The sequence below is a fragment of the Strix uralensis genome, chromosome 2, assembly GCF_047716275.1.
Source record: "Strix uralensis isolate ZFMK-TIS-50842 chromosome 2, bStrUra1, whole genome shotgun sequence".
NCBI lineage: Eukaryota > Metazoa > Chordata > Aves > Strigiformes > Strigidae > Strix > Strix uralensis.
Window position 1 is genome coordinate 103546392 of NC_133973.1, and position 25371 is coordinate 103571762.

The 25371-nt window shown below is 41.8% G+C and overlaps 2 protein-coding genes and 1 pseudogene across 10 annotated transcripts in view; 2 read left to right on the forward strand and 1 right to left on the reverse strand.

The window, feature by feature from the left end:
• Positions 1 to 236: 236 nt before the first annotated feature.
• Positions 237 to 21705, reverse strand: MTRF1 (mitochondrial translation release factor 1). 7 transcript variants are annotated; one of them, XM_074859578.1, is made up of 11 exons: positions 21533 to 21602; positions 15012 to 15109; positions 13377 to 13835; positions 9582 to 9673; positions 8651 to 8732; positions 8311 to 8418; positions 8047 to 8219; positions 6146 to 6263; positions 4834 to 4970; positions 3112 to 3210; positions 237 to 1790 (listed from the first exon to the last, which is right to left on the reverse strand). In XM_074859578.1, the coding sequence occupies exons 3-11, from the start codon at positions 13810 to 13812 to the stop codon at positions 1671 to 1673; spliced, it is 1365 nt and encodes a 454-aa protein (XP_074715679.1). In that variant the 5' UTR covers positions 13813 to 13835; positions 15012 to 15109; positions 21533 to 21602; the 3' UTR covers positions 237 to 1670. The 7 variants fall into 7 exon arrangements, with proteins under 7 accessions (XP_074715679.1, XP_074715680.1, XP_074715677.1 ...); XM_074859579.1 differs by lacking the exon at positions 21533 to 21602 and adding an exon at positions 16368 to 16387; XM_074859576.1 differs by lacking the exon at positions 15012 to 15109 and having other exon boundaries at positions 21533 to 21705.
• Positions 16466 to 19538, forward strand: LOC141940012 (large ribosomal subunit protein eL30-like; annotated as a pseudogene).
• Positions 20390 to 25371, forward strand: part of NAA16 (N-alpha-acetyltransferase 16, NatA auxiliary subunit) — a 74920-nt gene continuing 69938 nt past the window's right edge. The window contains exon 1 of one of the 3 annotated variants that reach the window (XM_074859568.1): positions 20390 to 21150. Coding sequence is in view for 1 of the 3 variants with exons in the window: in XM_074859567.1 (XP_074715668.1) it covers positions 21534 to 21587 (54 nt within the window). In the remaining 2 variants the exon portion in view is untranslated. Of the gene's footprint in view, positions 21151 to 21234; positions 21588 to 24374; positions 24513 to 25371 lie in introns of those variants that run through there. The other 2 variants (XM_074859567.1, XM_074859569.1) reach the window with 2 other exon arrangements.

Below are 25371 nucleotides of genomic sequence, written 5' to 3' on the forward strand. Positions count from 1 at the left end.
TAAGCATGTTAATTGGATACTCTCCTACTACAGCTGATCGTACTAGTTATTGCCAGTCTGTCAGCACCGTGTACGTGCAAGCTGAGTCGCGTATCTTCCTGGAGGTTTTTTTTTCTGAACTGCTTACTGCAAGAAGTCAAAGTTCAAGTGTGCAAATGACTTAAATTGCATGGTAGTATGTTTCCTGATTGACTTACCGAGCTATAAATTAAAAAAAAAACAAAAACAAAAACAAACAAAAAACAAAAGCTTTTTTAATTAAAGTGTTGGAAGCAAATCAAAAATCATCGCACAAAGCTTGCTGATAAGAATGTGCAAACACACAAAAGAATTGAAAAATAATTCTAGAATTGAGAAACTGAGTATAGTTTTCCTGCTTTTTTCCTCGTACAAATTCTGTCTTTCTTAATATAGCTGAATAAAGTTAAAACCATTGTTTGTTATATATACAGTAGTAAAACCTACACCATTTACAAGAACTCAGTATTGAAATATTTTTTTTTCTTAAATGACATTTTCTCAGTCCTATATCATTCATGATTACAAAATAAATGTGCAAATACAAATCAACCACGAGGCACAATTTAAATCATCGCAATGAATTGATTCTTCACATGCAAAAGATTGTGCAGAGCAGCTTTATAGCATACCCTGGGAAGAGCAGGAGAAGAAGAGAACACCTTGATCCAGCAAGTCAACCCAGTTCAGTAGAGCAGTTGCATATATTTCTGTAATGTTTAACATGTGAGTATTCCTGAACCACCGTGTACAACTACTACACACGTGTGCCTGCCAGCATACTGTGCAACACGCGCTTAGGTGAAAAAATGAACCCAAGTCCTATTACAGCCAAGTGTGCTTTATAGATACTTGGATCGCCCTCGGGGACAGGCACACATTGCCAACGGCATCAAGACAGAAACTGAATTCCAGAGCTACCTGATTTGCTAAAATGCATCTACATTATGAACTTGTTTTCTCTGCCAAGAAGCAGGGAGCTGCCTGTTATCACTGCTGAACTCTTTCCAGAATTTCATCAACTTACTTTGAAACTAGAACACATACTTTTACACAGAATCGCAGCATGTGGTCCAGACCCACCCTAAGCTGACCCAAAAATGGCTGGAGGAAAGCTGACAGGCTTCTCTCTTAAGATTCTGGCCCCTTGCCCGAGATCGCTCCCTTTGCTTTTGTATATTCACTCTAAAAAATAAAGCACCAAAATGCAGAATTATTTTTAAGGGTCTACATTCAGGAAGCTCACTCAATCAATGGATAAAAACAAGTAGTATTCATAAGGCCAGATTCCAGACTATGTTTGGGAAGCTCAGGTTCTTTCACCTGGAAAGGAACATCTCCCACCCCCAAAACAAAAAGTGCACTATGTAGTATTTCTTCAGCTCCATCACCACGATTTTGTATCTTCCCAGCTGCAATGTGGTCAAAAAAAGGACGAGCTTAACAAAGCCACACTGCAGAGACAGGAGGTATGTGCACACAGAACTCCAAGCTTGTTCTTTTCTGCTAGGACTGCTGTAATAACTCATTTGCACCAAAATATAAACAAGAGTAGTATTACACACTGAAAAACAGGCATAGATTTTAATCAATCTATCATCTAACAAATACATCCATTTTATTTTGCTACTGAACACATTTCTGCTTTAACTCTACATAAGGTCTTTAGCAGCCTGCAAATTTTCTAGATATTCGGTGACAGCCTCTATCTCTGCATACTCCAGTAGTCTGTTGATTAGCTTATCCAATGCTTCTTTCCCACTTAGAATTTCCTATGAAAAAAATAAAACCAGACAAAAGCATTACTGACTGTACATCCGCATTATTCTGAAATGCTGACTACTCCAAGGAGGAGCTGCTGGAATGCACTTTGCCTGGAGTCTTATCTTGGTGCATCCACTTGCTGGTCTTTGCGGCTCCCCCACATGAAAGCCACATGGCGTGGCAGTGCGCAGCAGCGGGACTTCAGCTGGCTGCCTGTGAAAAGCACGTTGATTCTGGCAGCAACAAAAGGAGCTACTGGTGCCTTCCTGCCATGCTTTCATGTTACAACCCAGGCATTCACATGAAAATCCTCTCGCAAGAACAATCAAGCACTGAAGAACCTAATTCAAATACTGTTGTTCATGTCAAGAACTAGTTTGTTTTGCAAGCAAAGTTCAACTAACTTTTGTTAGGCAGTTTACCGTTTCAGTTTCACTCAAGAAAAGTAACGAGTTCCCAATGCTAAGTAACGGAAAAGCTCGACTAACAAAAGTCATTTTTATGCAATCGTGGAACTTCTTCGCACTCTCTTCCTCCACGGTATTTGTGTACCTGTTCCCCACTCCATTAAGTATGAACCGCTCCATGTTGAGCATGCCCTGTGCTCTCTGAAGTTACCCAGGACACCTGTGGGTACATTTTGAAAAGTATTGCTCCTTACGCAACAGCACTTACAGTAAACTGAATACCTAATCCAAAATATTGAAGGGTCACCCTAAACTTTGTCCTAAAACTCGAAACATTTTCATAAATTTAATACACAAAAAAGCATTGTTTGGTATTTGTTTCCCTGTTTAAAATAAAAGATTCAAGCCATGTGTAGAGAACTAAGACTTCACGTAATCTTAAAATGAAAGCATTCAGTTTCAGTTTCTTTTAACTGTGGTCTGCAAGGCAGACATAGAAGAAAAGTTTTTATCTTTCTTCACTCTGACATTAGGAGGAGGAAAGAATGGCTTAACAAAAAAAAACCTTCCTTCATGTCAGGTTTTTCTTTTGGATGTACTAAGCTTCAAGAATCTCAAATGTCACTTGCCCAGTTTGGCTGAGGGACTCATGGAGTTCACTGACTACATGCTTGATCGTTTTTCACTAATATACTAGGAGAAAAATGCACAGAGAAGTAGGCCAATGAGTTATACCCTGTGCCAAACATCTTTACAATAAGGCAGGAAAGAAAGTTTAAGCTTTCTAAATCTACGATGTTCTGTCAGAACACAACTAGCTATCTGATTTAATATATATTAAATTGTTTTCACTAAGTTATTTTTTTCTTCTTATGGTACACATAAGTTTCTAACTTTAAATACTCTCACGAGCAACCGTTACCTTGATATCACGTGCATCATATGAGATCCTGTGGTCAGTGACTCTGTCCTGGGTGAAGTTATAAGTACGAATTCTCTCTGACTGGGCTCTTGTTCCCAACTGTAGTGAAGCAGCAAAAAACAAATTCTATTATATTTTAAAAAATTAAATCAAATACTACTCTAAAACAGTATACCTAGAATAAACTTTAACGGATCAGCCTGTTCCAGCTACAAACCCAGTTGTCACTGGCTTAGCATATTTTTTTTTTTAAATATTGTGGCATTACTAAACTGTATTATTTGTGATTCTGTATCACAGACCAAGTTTTTACATCCTCTAGTACATTTCTGTTCCAGTTCTGTAGCTGGAAGAATTATGTAACTCTCAAAAGTCATATAAGGCAAGAGATAGGTCTATATGAGTCCTTAGTTCAAAACTGTAAGAGTGGTTTTCTTTTTTGGGGGGGTGTGGCTCCCACAGAAAATAATGAAAGTAGGCTCTGTTAACAACAGAAGCAGCACAGTCAAATGTGTGGCAAAGCAGATCCACTAACGTTTGGCTGTCAGAAATTAGCACTGAAAGAGGGGTAAATTACGAATACAAAGAGTAGTCCTCTAGTGGTAAAGTGCGAGAATGCAAGCAATTCTAAAAGTTTTAAAACAGAAACCCAAATGTAGCATTGTTGTGTGGTTAAATGCTTTATTAAAATGGAAAATTAAATGCTAAAAACTGCTTAAAGAAATGGTGGGGTCTTTTTCAATGGGCCTTTTTGAAAATTTCATCTGCAGCCAAAGTGTATTTGAAAACAACGAATTTATTGAATAAATTCTGAAACATTCGGAAAGGTAATTTGCTTTTGCCTGATTTTCTGTAGTATTTATATAAATGTACATCTAAGTCCTTTATGCAGCTTTGAAGGCTCTCAAGCTAAAATTAATAACAAAAGATAAATGGCTCACCGCTTGCAATGACTGGGTTAATAATCTGCAGGAACAATACACTTAAATGCAACCTGAAATTAGGGATTAAATAGCTAAAATGGAAACTTTGGAGTACTGAACAATTCCATAATTCTGAAGTATTTTTATTCCTGTCCATCACTGTTGAAGTTTGCACCACCAATGGGAAAATACTCAAAGAATGGGAAAAGAATGATAGCACATTTCAAGAGAAAAGCATGCTTTGCAACATAACTTGAAGTAACTCTTTTATGGAAGCTGTTTCTTCCTTAAGAGGTTACCAAAACCATACCAAATGAACTGCTACCTAACTGTGTAGTTGCAGGATTGTTTATATACTTGCTTCTTTCAAAAGCTCTCTATGGTCTTATCAAATACTCTGGTTTAGAAACAGGTTAAAAGACAACTTTGAGAACTTTTGATCCTAGTTTTCATGGAAAATAACTTTTTACTGATGCTCTATTTGTGTAACTCTGGCCTTAATAGGGGGATTCAGTATATGACGTTGAGTGTTGCCTTTTGGATAATTCCACCTAGTCTTTTGAGTCTTTTCTTTCCAGCTATAGTTGATGTCTCTTTTTCATTGCCTGAGAAGTCTACAATAGCATTGAACTGGGATAAGTAAACTCAGACTTACCATTTTAAAAAACAAGATTCTCTTTTGTAAGCACACATGGTGAGACACACACACTCGCTTGCTCTGTCACCGTCACTCAAAAAGATCAGAAAAAAATCTACAGCATAGCACCCTCTCCAAATTTCAGGAATTGCATGTTCTCACCTGCAGTTTTCTGGCACTCTGCTCTTGACTTAGTTGTTTTTCAATGATCTGCTGGTACAGCTTAGCTCTCAGTGTCTGCAGAGCTATTTCCTTGTTTATCTGCTGCGATCGCTCCTGCTGGCACTCAACTGTTAGTCCTTTACAGAGGGATTCAAGAGAGCTCAGATCAAAAGACCATTATAACAAAGAGGAAACAAGATAAATTAATTCTAACACATTAGGCAAATGAAATGTCCTAGAGTGCTGGTTTGTAGGGTCTTTCAGATGTAGGATAAAACGTCATTTTAACACACTGGCCAGAACCACTACTACGTTTTTAAACTCTTTAGAGCTGCACCAGGGGCCTTTCTACAGTACTACAGAAAAGTCAGGGATATTTTAAAATTTCATGAAGTAAACAAGTTCCTGATGTTGTCTCCAGAAAACAGGTTCACTCCAATTAGCTATCACATGTGAAAAATGTAATTTGCACAGTCTACAGAAACATGTTTAAAACAATGTAACATAAGTTTTTAAAGTCTTAGTCTAGATAAACTCTTGGAGAGTGGAAAATTCATTATTCTAGCAGAGAAGGGTGTCTAAACAATACTGGTGAGTCTTGAACTTAACTATGAATAATGAAGTAAAGTAAAATAAAGGTCTCCAAAAGAAATTTAGTACTTATTTTTACTTCTCGTTTGATTTCTGAAATAAAAAGGCATATAGAAAACAGCTGTTTTCAGGTCACTGCTGGAATTTCTTGAGCCTAAAGAGATTAGGACAGATAGAAGCCCACTGACTTTCAATAAAAACATATCCTGAGAAAGACAAGAGTGGTCTAGCCTATACACTACCTCTCCACCAGTACACATTTTCCTTCCTATTTAACATACGATAGCATTATCGAGTACTGAATGAAAATCTTCAAGCCTCCTTTTTTCTCAGTCACGTAACTACACAGGTTCCAGCCAATGGCCATTATTCCTGAAGGTACAGAGCATGCAGCACAAATTATGTACATCTTTCATCCCATCCCTGTCTCCCTCTATTTGTTCTTTTATCCTTCAAAGACAGTGTATTCATTAAACACTCCCTCTGAAGACAAAACTGGCATAGCAGCAGCTTGCTGACCACTGTGCCACTGGTACATATCCCTTTTCTCACACATTGCTTTGCTAGAAGAGGGGCAGAACCAGAAGGGGCTACTTTCTTTTTTTGGTATAAGGCCCAACCCTGCTGACTTAACTCCAAGAGACAACTTGCAGGATCACAAGCTTTCTCTTCAGGATACAGATTTAGGGTGATTAGAAGTAGGAAATACAGCCACACTTACCTGTGGGAAGGTGTACAAGTCTCACAGCGCTATCAGTTTTGTTAACATGTTGCCCTCCTGCTCCTTTAGCCCTGAACGTATCTATACGCAAATCTTTGGGATCCACTTTAACATCAACCTAGAATCAAAGAAAATTACTACTTCCTGCTTACTCTAAAAATATTTTAATGTCAGTGATACTTGGTGTAAAAAAACCCCCGCTTCTCAAAAAATTGCTCCTTTACATCTGTTCCTAACAGCTATTATTATTATACTTCCAAAAAATGCAGTGTCAGATATCTCTGCAAAGCAAGTGATGCTTTAAATATTTCACTTATTTTTTCAAACTCTCACTCCAGGTCCTTCACAAAACAAGGTATATGTCCGTGTGGAACAAAAAAAATCAACAACTTTTTGTAAAACCACTAGCTTTGGCAGGGAGACTAAGAAAGAAGGAAATAATCAAAAATTACTTATAAATAGCAATGCAAGGATCTTGTTCATGAGTCAAGCCTGAATGATTCCTGCAACAGTGCTTAAATACATCTAACTGAGGAAAAAATGGGTGCATGCAGATCCAAGTAAGGACTGCAATGGAAATATGAGTCCATGATGACCCGGACTATAGTTTGTGCTCAGTGGATGGGAAAGGAACATTCAGATCTGATCAGTGTTGCAAGGAAAGCATTACAAGGAAGCAGAAAAATGTGCAGGGAAAGCCTACAGGATCCATTTTTGTTTATTTTGTGTGTACACTGCTGGTTTAAGTGAGAACTGATAGCGACAGTTCTCAGAAAGACTAGCCAACACACTCATTCAAATTCATAGCAGTCTGTCCTTGATTTAACAGAGAAGGACACCAATAATTTAAAGGAAACTAAAAAAATCAAAAGGACCTGCAGAATCACATTACTATGCAACACTGAGTATCTTCTTGGATATATTCCCTGTCTTAATACACGATGTATTTTTAAATTGGCTTACTGTCCTGGTTTCAGCTGGGTTTGAGTTAATTTCTTCCTAGGAGCTGATACAGTGCTAGGTTTTAGATTTAGTGTGAAAATAATGTTTGTAACACACTGATGTTTTAGTTGTTGCTAAGTCGCGCTTATCCTAAGTTAACGATTTTTCTGCTTCCCATGCTCTGCCAGCAAACCAGTGTGTAAGAAGCTGGGAGGGGACATGGCTAGCACAGCTGACCTGAACTAGCCAAAGGGATATTCTATACCATAGAATGTCATGCCCAGTATATAAACTGGAGGGAGTTGGCGGGGAGGGGTGCATCGCTGCTCAGGTATCAGTCAGCAGATGGTGAACAATTGCATTTGGCATCACTTGTCTTCTTGGGCTTTATTTCTCTTTTTGCTATATTCCTTTTCACTACTACTACTACTATTACTAATAATAATAATTTTTATTATTTATTGTTGTTGTTGTTATGTTTTACTTTATTTTAGGTATTAAACTGTTCTTATCTCAACCCACAAGTTCTACTTTTTTCCTGATTCTTCTCCTCATCCCACTGGGAGGGGGCAGAAGTGAGCGAGTGGCTGCATGGTGCTTAGCTGCTGGTCAGGGTTAAACCACGACACTTACTCACAGCAGTCAGCTTTGTGAGTGCTGGGGCTGGAATACTCATTGAAATGATCACGGATTTACATGCCATTTCAGGCCATAGCAAATCTCTGCAAAGTTGCTTCTGATGACCCATTTAAACATGTAAGGTACAGAGCCAAGGACTATCGCCTTCCAGAATCGGAGAACTTGTGGTTCACTTGCTGGGACTCGCACAAAGTGCTTGGGTATCAATAAAATCGCCAAACAGTAACAGTAACGTGGTTTTAAATAACACCTACTCCAATGCCAGAATGGGTGAGCAGGGATACACACTGCCTTACCACCCTGATTAACAGCTAGTTTACCTCCTCTGGCTGAGGGAGGACAATAACTGACATTGTCCCAGTGTGAATACGCTGCATTCTTGATGATAGACCCGTCTCAGGGATTCGCTGGACTCGATGAGTCCCTCCTTCATATTTCAGATGCCTGTAGACATCATCTCCCGAAATATGAGCAGCGGCATGATGCAACCCACCTAAAGAGACAAATAATGTGTGACAAATATAGCACAGAAACATTGCTTTTAATTTCACTGTCTTGGTGTAATATCTGAAGAACTACTGTACCTATCTCAGCTGGCATATAGTTCACAATGTCAAAAGTCCAACGTTTATAGTCTGCATAGTTCTGGTACATCTCAAACATTTCTTTAGTGAACTGTTGGCAGATGTCTCCTAAAAATATAAAGGCACTACAACTTAAATAGCAGCTCATAAAATGGCAGCCACTGGTTTTTAGATTTAGCTGCAACTCTAACCACAGTCATTAGACAGATTAATACTCTTCTTTAGAAAGCATTACTTTATACCATTAAAGTTATAAAAAGGCATTAAGAATAACCCATAACAGGTTTAATGAAGTTGGATGGAGGTTTGAAGTAATCTTTGCTGTGGGGACTTTGCTGACCTCCAGTTGTTCTGCCAGCTGTCACTTCTAATATGACATGACTTCTATCATATTTTTCCTTTGGCACTAGAAACTGGAAAAGCTGAAAAGAAAAAAAAAAAAAAAGAATGTCATTATCTCCTTCATGACTCTTATCTTGTCTTAAACAAATTTACAACCAGCCTTCAGAATTGTCACAGCTTGAGCACACACAACCACTGATCTTTTGGAAAACTAGTAGGTAGGACTAAAAAAGACAACATAGTAAGTAGGACTGTCCAATGGCCATTGCAACTCAGTGCAGCCAATGTGGAAATGGGATATGCTGATGCATCCACAGGAAAGCTAGCTGAAAATTCAATCCTGCAAAGTCAGGTGCCGGGTCACCCACTCCAGCCCAGCTACCTATGCACACAAAGTTATTAGCTATAACCCAGCCAATCTTTACATCAATCTTCTTTTTCAGAAAGTCCCATTTCATATTATTTCAATCTGAACATAGAAATGAGCCTAAATGTAGAGATCTCCACTGAATTGTTTCAGCTTCTCTGCTTATAATTAATCTCCCCACTTATGGGGTGCTGTCAGCTGAAGAAAGACTGCAAGTTCCAATCAGAAGTCTTTCAAGAATGCATGCTCCACTGCCACAAACAGTTACTAGGATGTCACGTCAGGTCTTAATAGCACAGACTCACCATTTTTTTAATCCCCTTCAGCATCTGCAGACAGACAAGCAAGCAAGCAAATATGACTAAAATAATAAGCTTCTAAGACACAGTTGTTAGTAAGAAGCTTACTAATAATTAATGTTGCCACTTCTTTTCAGGGAGAATACAGAAGCTGGACTTCTGTTTCATTAAACGCAAGCATCACAGTCTATTGGTAAGATCACAAAGGAACATTTGTCTGACATCTTTATTGACAAAGCTGTGTAATTTTACCTCAGGCTCACCTTTCTGCACAACATGTTGATTTTTTTATCCAGGGTTTCCTTCTCTTCTAAGGCAAGCTCTAGAAGTTGTTTCTCATCTCTGCTATCTAGCTCTAAATTCCAACAACAGGAATAGATGTTAGCCAATCTCACCTAGCTCAGAGCAAATTGTAATACAGCTGTCCAAAGACATGCATCGCAGCACATAAAAGCTTGCAATTGCATTTTGCCAGCATGAAATAACAAATAAAAGCAGCCCAAGCGAGGATGCGTATTGCTAACTAAATGATCATATTTTTCAGGTGTGCTGGAAGGAGTAGCGGGTATCTTACCTTTCCATCTACCTTATGGCTCAAAGTCTGCATCAAATAGATGCCAGTGCCACCTGACAGTTACTCACTCTTAGTTATACCAATGGTTACTGACAGTCCAGGGGTAAATCCACAAATGGATTTAACAAAATATGTCAAAACATGCCTGGGAGACCTCACTTGGACTCTTTGCATTGCTGAAGGAGATTCCCTTCCCCCCTCTACAATCTCGAGTACTGTGTCCAGTTTTGAGCTCCCCAGTACAAGAAAGCCATGGAAATACTGGAGTGAGTCTAGTTGAGAACCATAAGGATGGTCAAGGACTGGAGCAAAGGATGTATGAGAAGAAGCTGAGAGAACTCTGTTTGTGCAACCTTAAGAAAAGCAGGGGTAGGGAAGGTTTCATTGTTGTGTACAACTACCTAACAGACATCAAAAAGATGGAGACAGACTCTGTATATCACGATAAAAGGAGACATCAACTGGAATACAGGAAATTCTGATTAGATATTAGGAATCTACTATCTTCACCTCAAGGGTGGTCAGACACTGGAACAGGGGCTCGGAGAGGTTGTAGGACCTTTATCCTTGGATATATTCCAAACTCAACTGGACAAGGCCCTGGGCAACCTGCTCTAACTGGTCCTGCTTTGAGCAGGACACCAGACCAAATGATCTTCAGAGGTCCTCTTCAAATTAAATTACTCGATGATTCTGTGAGTGGATTGCACCTTCCCACATTTTAGAGCTTACTACCATACTAGGAAACATTCTCAGGTAAAGCTAGCAGAAACTTCAAACCTTTTCTCCTATGGAGGCTCCAATTTACAATAATTAAAGATGCTGATCAGTTATCATTAGATTATACACTAAGTAGAAACTCAGAAGACAGTTGGAGTCAAGTGGAAAACCTGCCACTGCCAAAACAGGGAGCACCCTCTCCTTTTCATCTTTCTTCCCACTGTTCTACCAGCTGAGGAGTGGCTCTGTCAGTGATCTCATCAGAAAGTAAATCAATTCAACATACCAAAAGAAAAAAAATAGGTCTGGTTAAATAAATGCATCTATTTTACCATGCCCAGTTGAACTAGATTTAATTTACAACCAGACAATTACCAGCACACTGGAGGAATGGGGGGAGACAGCTTTGAACAGCTGGGAGTGAGAGCGAGGGAAGAAAGCAACAAAGAGGAGGAGAAAGTCTCATGCCTCGTGGCCAGCATGGAAACCTCAGGTTTGTCTCAGATGCACCTTAAAACCATAAGACACTCAATAGTGGAATGCAACTCCTCGCCTTGCACGACCAGTCGCCTGAGCTCTGAGCTCTGGATTCTGCAGCAGGAATCAGGTATCTCAAAGGCAGATGCAAGGACCGTGGGATCCACATCTCTGGGCGTCTGGAGCCTGGTTCCCGTTCACACCAGCTAACACGCACGCACATTTACTGGTGGCCTCAGCAGCGAGTCTGAAGAACTAAGTGGGCTGGGATGTTCAATCAGCTTTGTATACTGGGCAAGGACAGCAGCAGCTCCTCCATATCATAGTTTTTAATTTATGCTCCAGGTTTTTTTGTAAGTAATAAAATAAATAAATAAAAGATGTCAGATCAACATTTGAACCTGGCATCCTGTGTACCTAAGGCAGAAACTGTATAAATTTCCCTACCAGTATGTCACAACTCCAACCTAAAGCTGGTACTGAATCAAAGGCTTCTAGCTGGTCCTAAAGGCATCATTACTGATTAGTTAGATAAACAGTATCAAATTAACTACTGTCAGCAGAGGTGAAAGAATGGTCTGGTGGTGACCAACGAGCTTAAGGTTCAAAGGATTGGTGTCCCATTCCTACCTCCCTCCAAACCTGACCTTTAAGAATTCACTTAATCTACTCCATGACTCACATCAGCAGTGGCAAAACAGGAAATAGTACTTTTCTGCTTTGCTGAGTGTTGCAAATATAAAATCCTATAGCAATTGTGAGGAGTTCAGGTACTACAGAGAAGAGGGTCAGTTAGGGAGCTAAATAGAAAACAAAGAGCAGTCAAATGAAGGGAACATCTGTGTTTTAACCTGGCCACATGATAAACAGTACAGATAGAATAACTGAGCTTCATTTAATTAACTTCTTGGCTGTGATTTTCTTTCGGTTTTTTATTTTTCCTTCTCTCAACTACAGCTCACTCCATTCATCCACATCATAATTTACGGAATTAGAAAAATTTTTCATTATATTTACTTGATCCAAAAATAGCCTTTTAAAGTTGAAGTATGAATTTTCCAGTGTTTTCTTAATACCTTCAAATTCTTCCATGGACATTTCTTCTTCAGTGTTAAATTTTTGTCCCTTTTCACCTTCACTCCTTTTCCTCTTTCTCCAGTGAAAAGAACTTGAGAGGGTTGGGGATTAAAACATTTCAATAACGACCTTTTTTTCCAAAAGCACAAACATCTAATTTCTAAAACTAAAGAATACAAATGCTTTCTATCTTTCTAAACAAGTTACCTTTTTACCAGCCTCATTTCAATATGGCTTTCACTGTTTTGTCAGCACCCCTTGGTTCTCCCTCTGAAAAGCACCATGAACTTTCATCATCCTCCATTTACACCGCTAGCTACCCATTTCTCCTGTCCTTTGCTTTTCCCTTGCTTCACTTCTTTAATGTAAGCAAGCCCCATCCTCTCCAGGCCAATGTTTCCCTCTCTTGGCTTAACACCTATCAGTGTAGCAGAATGGATTACATTTTTTCTTTCGTACTGTGTGCACCTCCTCACACTTCTAACAATGTGTTTTTCTCAAAATGTTGCACCATTACTTATTTTGTAAATTCTCTTACTCCCTGTGTACTTTCTTATTCCTGAACGGTATCAAAAGCAACAACAATTTAAAATTCTTTTTTACCTCAGCTTCTACTGTAGCAGAATATTGAAAACCAGCAGTTTCTTAGACAACCATCAATTTTTATTCCTTGAAGGACTCCTCAAATATTTTCAAAGATATACTAGCTTTTGCCATTTAAATTGGAAGCTGACAATTCAGGGCCTAATGAAAGTTCATGTAATTTGCACAATAAGTACCAATGAACTGACTAGATGGAATCCCATTTTAAATAACACGGATGAAGTCCGCATCTATCAAATGTATTAGGCTCACTAAATTTTTTTCCTTCATTCACACTGCGCTTGGTTCTATCAAAAAACAACCTTAAAACAAAAATTTCCAGACTATTTCTGCTGGACAAGTAGCCCTGAGATTCCAGATGATACCTACTCTCCCAAGTTGGTTGTATTAAGACCTCAAACTGAAGTGAGGTGAGATGAAAAATGGAAGGATGTGGCTGGATGCAGAAAGCCCTAGCAGCATGCAAACTCCCAGGAGCAGGCAGGACCAGAGATTGTGCCAGGGCTGGCTTAACTTATTTAAAAGCTTTCCTCTCAGGCTGGGCAATGAAGTTTATTGCAAGCAAAGCTACTGTTCTGAAACAAGTAAGTAGATGTGTTCTCCTCACCTCTGCACATTGCGTTTAACTCCTGAAGTTCTCTTTCAGCCTCTCTGATTTCTTGAAATGCAGATGCAATTGGGGACAGATTGGCCCATCTTGTCCTCAGGGCTTTTTGCTCCAAGTCATTTATTGAGTCAGCATTTAACAGATGACTAACCTGCTGGTATTCCTTGCTCAGAGTCTCCAGATACTTCTGCACAGTCTCATGCTTCCACAATGCTTGAATATCCTGATGTTTTTTCCTATGCCGACTGTTAAAAGACAGAGTGAATCTAGCTATGTCCAACAAAGATTTTGGCCTCCAAAATCCACAGTTGTGCAGTTCCACCACATAACCTATCTTCTTTGCAACAGGAGGGAGAAGACAGCTGTGAAGTTGACCATGACAGTAGCAACTGGCAAGCAGGCTCTTGAAAAGACAGACACTTTGGAAAGGTTTCATTTTGTTTCTTATTTTTCCTCTACCTGAAATTAAAAGTAGACATTATGTGGAGAAGTGTCACTATCTAGAAAAAGAGAGCATTCTATTAAACAAACAAACAAACAAACCCAAATAAACACAAGAAAGAACTGTATCAAGCCCAAATCCTGTTCTTGATTACACCAATACAAATGCAACTGTCATGGACAAAACTACTCCTGTTTTAGTCCTGGTTTAAACCAGAAACTCTCATCAGCACCGTTGTACTGCCTGAGGGTTGGAAAAGGTCTCTTCCCTCACCTCCTCAAACAGTTTATTTATGCTGTGGAAAAGCTACTGTAGATGTGGCTTTACAGACAACAGCTTCATTTTGCCATATGTCTCAAATGGAAAAATCCAACCATTTCATGCCTTACTGGCAAAAGCAAAATGTTGCTGAGACAAGAAAAATCTATACTAGAGGTATAGAATTCTATATAATGTATGAAATGTCCAGAATTACGTGCAAAATTATACCCACTACGATAACAGGATATAACTTTGACAGGAGGAAATTAGTACCCTCAAGCTGCCCTTGCAACAGATTAGTCAATAGGACTACAATCCACTTGCAAGAAACTACTCACCCATATAGGTACTATATAAGACATGGCAACAGTGCTTTATGTCCCCTGTATACTTCTTCCCACGAGATATTCACATATAAGTGACATAAATATTTTCCATCCAAAAAGTGAGCATGAAGCTGGTACTCTGAAATACAACCCCTGTATTTTTCTGAGATATTTGCCCTACAGTTTTGCAGGATACAGGCTCCCCTTAGCATCACTGTTGCTCTAGGAAAGATCTTTTCCTCTTCATTTTACATCACCAACATTGCAAACTATGTTATGAATTCTTACTGTGCTCTAAAAATTTATATTGAAGTGCAAGGGTCTACCAAGAGGACTAAATTGAAAACATTCATGTTCTAGGACTACTCGCACAGGAAAGGCTTAACAAATAAAGCAGCACTGTGCCACAATCCCATCTGTCTACGTTTTTTTACAAAAAAGTGGATTCAGAGAAAATGAGAGCATGAAACTTTTGCAACATACACTTCAGTTTTCTGGCACAATAATTTTTTACTCATCAGTGGTAAGACCTTTTGTGCACCTTTAGACATTTTATTAACAAATTACTATAACATTCTAACTACTCAACTCACTTATTATCCTCACCTATTTACTTTTGTCCATTTGTTCACAATGAAGAAAGAGCAATATGCAGTAAAGCCAGAAGCACTACGTCTTGCTTGCCTGGATCTCTGTTTTATCACCTACAGAAGGAGGGAAGGGCCTTTATTCTACTTCTGCACCTTCCCCAGATTCCCCAGCCAGCAGGTGCTACCAAACCCACAGCGGCAACTGCAGGACTGCTTTAATTTACAGAAAGCCAACGATACCCCTCATGAATTGTTCTGGTGACTAAAACCAGCTGTAGCAGAGGGATCATGTTCCCTTCACCAGGTACACAGCAAAAGGCACAAATCTGGCTCATCATCTACAATCCTGGATTTAGTTGCTCAGGGGCATGTGTAGACTCAATTCCAAGAGACCTAATCCTGTTGATGACACCAGAGTTGCTTCAGATCAGCACGGCCCATCGTCATTTGGTCAAGTGCTAACCATCAGTAACTCATTTTTAAAATATTAATGTTATCTTTTATTTTAATTAATTTATTGATCATAACCCTCTCTATTTTTTTACTGGTGTAGTTAAGAAGTGATGTATTCAAATAATAGCAGATTTGTAGTACTGTTCTGCCTGAGCTCTCAGAAATAAAATTCTTGGTTTTAAATGCCTAAAACCCGTAAGTAATCGCATGATACTGGCCTTGAAGGAAGTCAGAAATTTCAAAATAACTTGGCTGTGTTAAATAAAAAAGGTATCTCCTGTTCAGAGAGATGTTGCTGCATTACAGAAATAAGCACACATAAAACTTTTACAGAGCTATGAGCAGTAGATGACCTATTAACTGCTTTCCAAACCAGATTTTGATAACTTTATGTGACAAAATTACCCCATGCACATCACAAATCAAAACCAGTAAGCAAAAGTGAAAACTGTAATGGTCTTTAATAACAAAAAAAAAAATCCAGACAGGAAATGGTTATTAATATTGTGAACGCTTTAAGAGGTTTTAGAAATAATTTCTAACAATCAAAGATGTTATTAACTCCATGCAACTCAATTCAGACACATAAGAATATGTAGGTACACGGAAGGAGCATGTATTTCCATGGACACTGTAACAGGAACTGCTCAGGGCCCTGCCTCCGAGGCCACCTTTCACACACCTCTGCCTCCCACCACAGCTACCCCGAGCAAAGTCCCCGAAAATCGTGCACGAAGTCCCCTGGCAGCCCTTCCCCATTGCAGGGGTTACGCATGGATGGGGAATACAGGGCTGCAGAGCCGGCAGGAGCAGGCAGGAGCCGGCAGGAGCAGGCAGAGACTGCATGGCAGCGGAGGGTGGCTGCGAGGGGTATGGGGGCTCCACTCCCCAGCACCCACCAAGGAGCTTTAGCACTCACCATCCGCCGGCACACGTCACTCACCGCCAGACGGATCCTGCCTCAAAACACGAGGCCATGGCGACGGGAAGCAGAGCAAAAGGACTCCCAGTCCCAGCATGCCTGCTCAAAAACACAACTCCCGGCGTGCTTCGGCTCAGGCCCGCGTGGCCGGCCGGCCCACCGCATCACGGCCAGCCCGTGGAGGCACGGGGGACACTCACCAAAGGGCTGCGAGCGTCGCTTGAGCAATGCTATTGGTAAAGGCAGGCTTTGCTTCGCTTTGTGAAACAAGCCCCGGAATAAAAAATGGGGAAAGTGACCTTAAAAGTAGCTCTTCATTTTCGGTATCTTCCTCACAGCAGCACAGTAACACACTCTGACTTCAGCAACACTTTGGGAGAAATGGCAAGAGTAACAACAAATGGGAATACTCACTTCTGTTTCCAGCTTCTAAGCTGTTGTATTACATACACTTTACTGTGTATTTTTCCAAAACATGGGTTGAAAATAAATGTCGTTTCAAATCTGGTTATTAAAAGATTCATTTCAGAGAAGTTTGTATAAAACAACATTAAGTTCCACTTTATGTCTAAGCTCACTATTCAATTATATTTAAAATGAATTATTACTACACTACTAAAGACAAACACCAGTTACAAAATATTAATAAACATAATCATTCAGATTATCATTATGCTAATAGGATGCAGCTTCCTAATAAGGTATGTTTAAAAACATATTATGTATATGCACATTTTAATAGATAATATTAAACAGATTATACAACTACCTCCTTAAATGTATTTGCATTTTAAAAAGGCTTAAGTAACATTGGTTTTTTATACCTGTGATCACCCAAAAAACTGTCTTCCCAGCTACTATCGTTCAACAGGATTAAAAAAAAAAAGGTAAAAATTTGGTATTTGGCACACAGAATATCATTGGTGACATAAATATTCCAAAAGACTGAAAATGAGACTAATCAACTGAGGATTTGGATCAAACCTCATCAGCACATGAATGACAACTAACCACTTGTTTAGGTCGGAGGACAGATACTGGCTCTGCTCCATCCAAGGCAGTCAGATTAAAAGGATCTTCCAGAGAGTGGGACCCACCCCAGAGCTGATCCAATCTACAAAAGGGCCACAGCAAACAGCAGCCTGAAACCTCAAAGGCGCCTCCCCAGGCCCGCAGCTGTAGTGCTGCACCATGAGAGACACCATCGTCCAGACGCTGTCCCCACCACACCTCACTCTTCTTCCACTATGACTTAGACCTCAGTGAAATGAAGAAATAAAATTATCCTTGCATTGGGACTCTAAATATGCAATCTGATACTTACAAATCTTGGGAAGGTAATCTATAGGAGGACAATTGAGAAGCTAATGAGAACATGAAAACTGTAAGCAGACCACACACTCAAAAATTGATTTTAAAAGAAGAGGGTAGGCCAAGGAAAATCAAATCAGCTTCTACTCCAGCCGGTAATGGTTCTTACATTAAATCCTCGGATTAAAAGTGATCGTGATTCAGTTTTTATTATGCCTTGGTGGCAAGTTCTTTAACTTCAAGTGTGAAAATAGAAACTGTAACAAACGCTCAGCCTTCCCTACCAGGCAGCAGCCCATGCAGGGACTGCATGGCCAAGACGAGGGCTGGACTCTGTCCTGTCAGAAGGGTTGCCAGATATACTGTCAACCACAGGACCTAGACCATACATCTCATATTCAAAACATGTAAGATACACCCCTTCCCCATATTTACAATATGATTTTATAATGCAATAAAGGAATTGAGTATGAAGGATGGGAAATCTCATTGCTGTCTGTGTTTCTACCCCGTTATGGTTTGCTTTGATGCCTTAAAACCTGGGTGGCCAAAGCAGCTGCCTATGGAGCCAGTGAGGACCAGGGGTTGTTACGGGGCGGAGGCTGCTTGGGGCAGGGTGGCACTGCCTTCCTCGGCAGCCCACAGGGACGTTGGGTGCACAAGGGAAGAGCCACAGCAGAAATACAGCAGGGCTGCAGGGCTTCGGCACAAACATGGCCACCCTGTACTTTAAAAACTGGCAATCCTAAACTGCCAATTGCTTTAGAAACTGGAAGCAAAGAAACGGCTCATCAGACAAAACAGGCTTCAGGCCTTACAATATGCTTGGCTTGAAGGCAATTCCATCCCCACACGGAGGCCCTTTTTTGCTCAGGGGGCCCTAACCGGGTTTAGAGATCTGCAAGCATCATGCCCCAACTTCTACAGATACCAACTAACATTGACAGGTCACAGAGTGAAGTGAGAGACAGGGCAAAATCACAAGCTTGTTATAATGTATATATCACTTTAATATTGCTCCCCCCTTTCGACCCAAACAGTTTGTCAACAGACTTCTGAATTCTTTCTGTTTGAAGGAAAAACTGGTGACAGAATCATACGCGTCTTGAATACAGTCCTGTTTATTAACAAAGCCTGTAGAAAGAGCTTTGTTTTGCCCAGCACAGTGGGATTAAATGACAAGAAGTTTTCTTGACTGCGCTCCCAAACCTCACTTTCAACTAGAGCTCTGCCTCCCGCAAAAGCTCGTTTCTTTGTTCAATTCTCTCCCAGCTAGTCTACAGACATTTCTTTTATTGCCTCCTCGCTTTTCTTTTCTTGCTGCTTTTAACACAGATTTTTAATACAGACACGTGTCTAAATGCAAATCAAACCCCTGCCTCTTATTTGCAATTTGCCTATTTTCAGCTTCTTTCTAGTATTTGGACGAGCAGGAAACTGAGACCTTTAGCTGTCAAGAATAGCCACCAAAGGTCCACCTAACACAGGATTTGCCTGACCATCTTGGAGATCCAGCTGTTTATCACTCAACCTAACCAGAGGCATAACATGCCTATTGCTAAGAAAGAAAACTAGAGTTCATAAAGTCAAGGCTTCAGCTTGTTATAAAAAGTGCTGAATACATGCTGTGGTACAAACAAGCTCTGAAATTGATGCAGCAGGCCAAAGTCAAGTTGGCCATCCTTGTCAACAGTACTCCCGCTCTGAAATAATCCGAGACCGAATACAGCAGTACTACACCATATAGCAGAAAGAAGAGTGAACTGGGTCAGCATGTGAAAAATACACATACTAGTATCAGTGATCCAGCCGACTGACATCAATAGAAGCATGCCAGAATAAAAAAGTGAGAAATAAACACAATAAAGTTATTCCTTTGACAAAGAAACTTATTACAGACCATATGTCTAAACAGATTAACAAAACAACGCTGAAAACAACCACCATCCATAAAAACAGTGGCCATAAACTGATGCTCAGCTAAGAAGACCTAGGAAAGCATATGCTGTACTTCAATATTCTCCTCACCTTTGCTATTTTAATCTCAGGAGTCTTCGTAAGCCTACCACATTTTCTTTTTTCTAATTAGTTAGTAGCCCCCAAGTTAGGCCGTCATCCAGGTTACTCTCCTCCAAGAAATTGTCCACTCTCTTGTTCCCTCCTTTAGCCTGAAAATAAAGCAGCTATCTTGTCCATCAGCTTCAGCAAGGCTTGTGACAAGTCAAAGACATGCTGCTTGGGATCCTCAGTCACAGTCACATAGTCACCTACTTTATGTGTAACCAAACAAAGTATACTAAGTACACAGCTTTTCTATCTGGCTCTTGTTACATACTATGTTCCACACACTTGCTTTACTGTGCGTATCTACCACGTTCATCATCTGGAATGGATGGTAGGCGGATAACCATATTACTACAAAATTAATATCCTTTTAAAACATACCAAAATATAATCAATATTTTAAAGGGTAATTACATAAACAGAGATTCTCATTGAAGCTGCCTATTTTTTTCCCTGTAAGATGGTCTTTTTAATTGGTTGCAACCTTGACAGTTTAACCAGTTTTCCTTCCAAGTAAATGCCCCAGGCCATGTGGGTTTAGTGTTTCCGGTTGTGTTGTTTTTTTTTTTTAATTTTTACAAAGATTCATTTAAGAACAATTTCTGAGAATAACCAGAAGAAAAATTTATTTTCAAAAGACCTTAAACCTCCTTTGGTGAAGGAGCCAAGCCATGAATAAATGCTTACTGTTCTAAGCATGCACGATAGTGCTGGGAAGTTTTACATAACCAGCTGCTGAAAAATGCATTAATGCAATAGATGACATCCCCGCTTGCTAAAAGTCTGACGGGTAAGTTTGCTGTTGTTTCCTTAAATACCAGCCAGGGCACAGCAAGCACGCAGCCTCTCAAAGCTCTGCAGTTTACAGAGACTTTGCTCTCTTCCAATAATACCTCCCAGGCTTTCAGGCAGCCTGGCTCTCCAAAATACCAATTTAATCGAGCTGTTGGGACGGTGGCCACTAAAACTAGATTAGTAGGGGCAGAAAAGCAGGGCAGCGAGCACACAAAGAAGAGACTTTCTCCCCTCCCAGCCACGGCCGGGAGAGGTCAAACGCTGCGAAACCCTCTGCACCCCGTTTCCACAGCCCCCGCCTTAGAAACAAACGTGACTCGGGCTTCGGGCAAGTGGGAGTTATTACTTGTTAACAACCTCCGCGGGTGGGAACCCCCTTCCCCCTCCTCCCCTCGGGGCGTTGGAGAGAGCTCCGCTCTTCGGGGCTCCCCGCCTCAGGGCCGCCCGCCGGCGGCCTCGCTCACGGCAGGTAACTCCCCTCAGGGCCGCCCAGTAGGGAGACTACAAACGACAAACAACAAAATCTCGCCTCAGGCCGGCAGGGTAAAGAGGATAAACGGGAGAACGATGGGGAAGATTCCCTCACGCCCGACTCGACACGGAAGGCGGGGTGGGGGGGTAGCGTGTGTGAGGGGGGAGCGGCGGGGGGTAGCGGTGCGCCTGCGCGACGGGGACCCCGGCTGCCATTTTGCAGCGTCAGGCGGGCGGCGAGGCCTCCCCGGCAGCTGCGCAGAGGGGCCGCGCTCGCGCGCAGCGTCTGAGGGGAGCCGGCGGGGAGGGCGGTGCAGGCCAATGAGTTAAAGAGTCGCCGCCGCCGCCGCTCGGGCAGGACTCGCGCCGCCGCCCCGCGGAGTTCGGGGTTTTCCTTCCCTCCTTCCCCCCACCCCCCCTTCCTCCCGACAGCCGCCCGGTCGCCCCCCCCCCCCCCCCCCCCCCCCCGCCCCGCCAGCCTCCCCTTTCTCCAGCCGTGCCTGCCCTGGGGCCGCTCGCACCATGCCGTCCGTGCCGCTGCCGCCCAAGGAGAGCAACCTCTTCAAGCGGATCCTGGTGAGCCACCGGCCCTGCTCCTCTCTCTCTTCCTTCCGCCGCCGCTTCTTCCTCCTCTTTCCTCTCGCACACCGGTCTTGCTCCGTGCCCTCCGACCCGCGGCGCGGGTTACTTCGCCCGCTGCCGGAGTTGACTCCGGCGGAGCGAAAAAGGATGCGGCGGCCGCGCTCGCTCGGGGGGGGAGACGGGTGCTACCGCCGCCTCCTCGTCCCGGTTCGTCCCCGTTTCCTTCCTTTGTCTGGGCCCCGCCGAGCAGGCCGGGCGAGCCCCCTTGCCCGTCTGGGGGCCCGGGAAGGGCTGGTGTCGCCCCCGGCCGGGCGAGGGCGGGAAGGAGGGAGGGAGCAAGCCAGCCACCCGCCGCTCCCCTGGGGGCCGCCGTTCTCCTCCTCCCCGCCCGCGGCGGTAACTCTGGGGCCAGCTCTGGCTGTGGGACTCGGCGTCGCGCCGCTGCCGCTCCGTCCCCCCGTCCCTCCCGCCGCAAGCGGGCGGCGGCCCTGCCGGCGGAGGCGGGCCGTTACCCGCGCCCGGAGCGGTCTTGCGGGCGGCTGGAACCGGGGGCTCGGGCGGAGCTGTCATCCCCCCCCGCCTGCCGCAGGCTGGGGTCGGGCGTAGGGGTTGGTGTCCTGCTCGCCGCAGTCGCCTCCTGGCCCCGGTCGCAGCGCTCGGGAGGGTGGAAGAAGACCTCGAAACATGGTGCAAGGGTTAGCAGGGATTCGGTGTTGCTAAGTTCATCTCCGTAGGTACTTCATTTTCAGTAAGAACGGCAGTTTTAGTGTGGGGACTATATCAGTGCTAGTTCAATGAGCAATCTTAAGTGTAGTTGAAGATGTCTGCTGCAGTAAAGTATCCTGACTCCACACGTCCTTTGGAAGACTTGTCTCAACTTTTACGTGCTGGGCTACTGTGATTCAATTATTATCTTGGGCTGCTTCAGCTCTGTGAGGCTTAATAGTGTAAAGGACACTTAGTATTTGTGAGGTAACTTTACAGAAAGAGCTCACTTTAACTGTAAGTTTCTACTCAATCGTATATTTTATAATGCTAGATCTTTATGGAAAGAAAAAAGCCTCCAGCCCTGCTCCCCCCAAGAAAAAAACCGCAATCCACACCAAAATACAAGAGTCCCCTTTTCATGAACTTTCAGTGTGATAGTAATGGAGTTCCAGCCTCAACAAAGCTGAGGCATTTTGTGCTAGTTTGCTAGTCTGCAGGCAGAGGAGGTCTGTGCAGCACAGTGGTAATCTGTTGGCAGGCGCGAGTTTCTTCAGTTATATTGGAATTTGTTAGGCTGGTTTCAGTAACTTTGTGTTTGAGAGGTGAGCATTTTAGCTTCAGGAAGCTGAGCTCCAAACAAACTCTGTGTAAGCTGCCTGTACTCGGTGTAGCTTGTGCGTTTCAGCAGGTGCTTCTGAGCTGTTTTCTTTTACCTGCTTTGGGTAGTATGCAGATTTTAAAAGACTTAATGTTTCTCAATGGTGATTTGTTGCTTACTGCATGCTTATGGTATGCATCTTAGTAAGTCATTCTAGCACTCCTCTTTCTCTCTGCTAAAAATACATGACTAATATTAGAACAGTTAAGTGATTATTCTTACTAGTAGCAAACAAGTTCACAGTAGCAGTCACTCCTGAAGTTTTTCAACTGAAACATAGAAGACCTTTTCTGGAGATCATACTTTATACAACCTAGCTTTTTTTTTTAATTAAGTGGTGGACAAAACCTAAGTGCATAGGCAGGGGAAAAAGATGCATGAAACTTCAGTGAAGCTGATAGGGAAGTTTACTTGCTTTCTAAAGGCTTCAGAAGGTTTAACTGGTGCTGTGCAGTGGCTAGTCACAGTTCCTGAGGTGTTAATAACAAACTTTTACTTGTTGGTTTGTCACTTCATGTGTTGATACTTCTTGAAACTTAATTTCTTACTCCTTTTTCTAGTTAGCTCTGACTTTTTCATGGTGCACTCCCATTCTGGAATACTAATGTCTACATAGTACAAGTTGAACCCTTTGCTGGCTTGACATATTTCAGAGTATTTTAGTGTAGTAGTATAGCTTGTAGTGCTAAAGGCTCTTCAGTTGAAGCAGCTTGTGCCTACTTTGGCACTGCCAGAATACTTGAAATTACTAGGGATGCTGTGGGCATTTTAAAAATTGGGAGTGGGGGAGACTGTATAATAAGACCTTACAAGCATGTAGTGATCAAATAACTTAGAACAAATGTGAGGAAACTGTACTCATATATGAAGACTGAGTTTTTTACAAACACTTGTTGAAGATTTAGCAGTTATGAAATGGGTAACTCATTTGGAGATCATGAGAGTTACCCAGGAGTTAGTGACTTGGGGGGGGTGTGTGTATATATAACATGTGAGACAGGTTATCAGCAGTCTGAACAAGATGCCTACATAACAGCAAATGAAGCTTACAGAGCTGCCCAAACTAGTGTGGCCTCATGGAGTTCAGTGTAAGCTGTGAAGTCTGCTCAAGAAGCTGAGTAAATAGTCTTTAAGCCACATCAGTTTGTGTGCCTGCATGCTTGGCAGTACTTGAACAAGCAGACTTAAAACTAGCTGTGCTGTGATTAGGGAACTAATAGCAATTGCAGCATAGGTAATAGTTCTAGTTTCTTAGTACTACTGTAAGGTAGTGCTGGAGCTCATTTCTCTTGCTGTCCTGACTTCCAGGTCTGTTTTGTTTCTTAAGCCTTACTTCAGTTCTTTTACAGGGTTTTTTCCTCAGATTAGTGCTCTTCCCCTGGGAGCTGTGATGATGCTTACAGGTGTGATGTTGCTTGGGAGGGAGGAACTGAGCAACTTCAGGCTCTTCCCTTTTGCTTCTCAGTCTCACAGAAGGCATGAAGGAAGTGTTTGGAAGCTTCCTGGATCCTTTATAGAAAGAGAAAGGCATCCCTAAACAAAATGTAATACAGGTATGCTGCTGTGTTTCTTGCCACTTGAAATCAGTCCTCAGCTCATGTGACTTCTTAAGTGAAAGGGGCTGATGCAATCTAAAATAAATATGTACATATTGTAACTTTAAAATGGTGCTTGTTGATATTGAAATTTGGTGATGTGCATTTGGTGTTTACTTCTAGTAAGCTTAGGCAGATGTTTTGTGCATTTAAAACAGAGTTGTAAGCTTGTCTTCAGAGTATGTTTCAGTTTAAGCAGCTTTGATTTTTTTTTTTTCCTCCCCTCCACCTGAGAAAACTATGTCTTGCCTTAAAATTAGTTTTAAGCTTTGGCTTTATAGATTCAAGTCAGGTCTGTCTGGACAGGGCATGGTAGTAGTCCCTATGAGTGCTTTAGAGGAAAGCCATGGGGTGGTTGTCATACTTTCATGGCTTACTTCCCAAATTGTTTTTAAGAAATGCTTAGTGTCTTGTAACAACTATTGGTGTCTGCCCAGTAACACACAGTGTAAGGTATTGTCTGCTGTTTGTTTCATGCCTAATATAACTGTGGATAGTATCACACCTGTAAATAATTAACTCCTTGATTTCTCAGTGAATTCCACATATTGTTGCATAAAATAAAGTTTGCTTTAATTGCAATTGTGTTTTCCTTGAGGAAGGACTAGCATGTGAATATTTCATCCTGTTGTGAGGGAGCTAAGTCCTAGTACCTCTGCAGATACAAGGCATTGTTACTCTTACTGAGAACAGTTTAGTTATTTACTTGTTTGACTTCAAGTAATTAAACACAAAAAGTCCACAAGTATATCTCTTTGTAACAGTGACTTGTTGCTGCTTAGTTCATTCAGGCATCTATCTTCCACTTTTTTGGGTG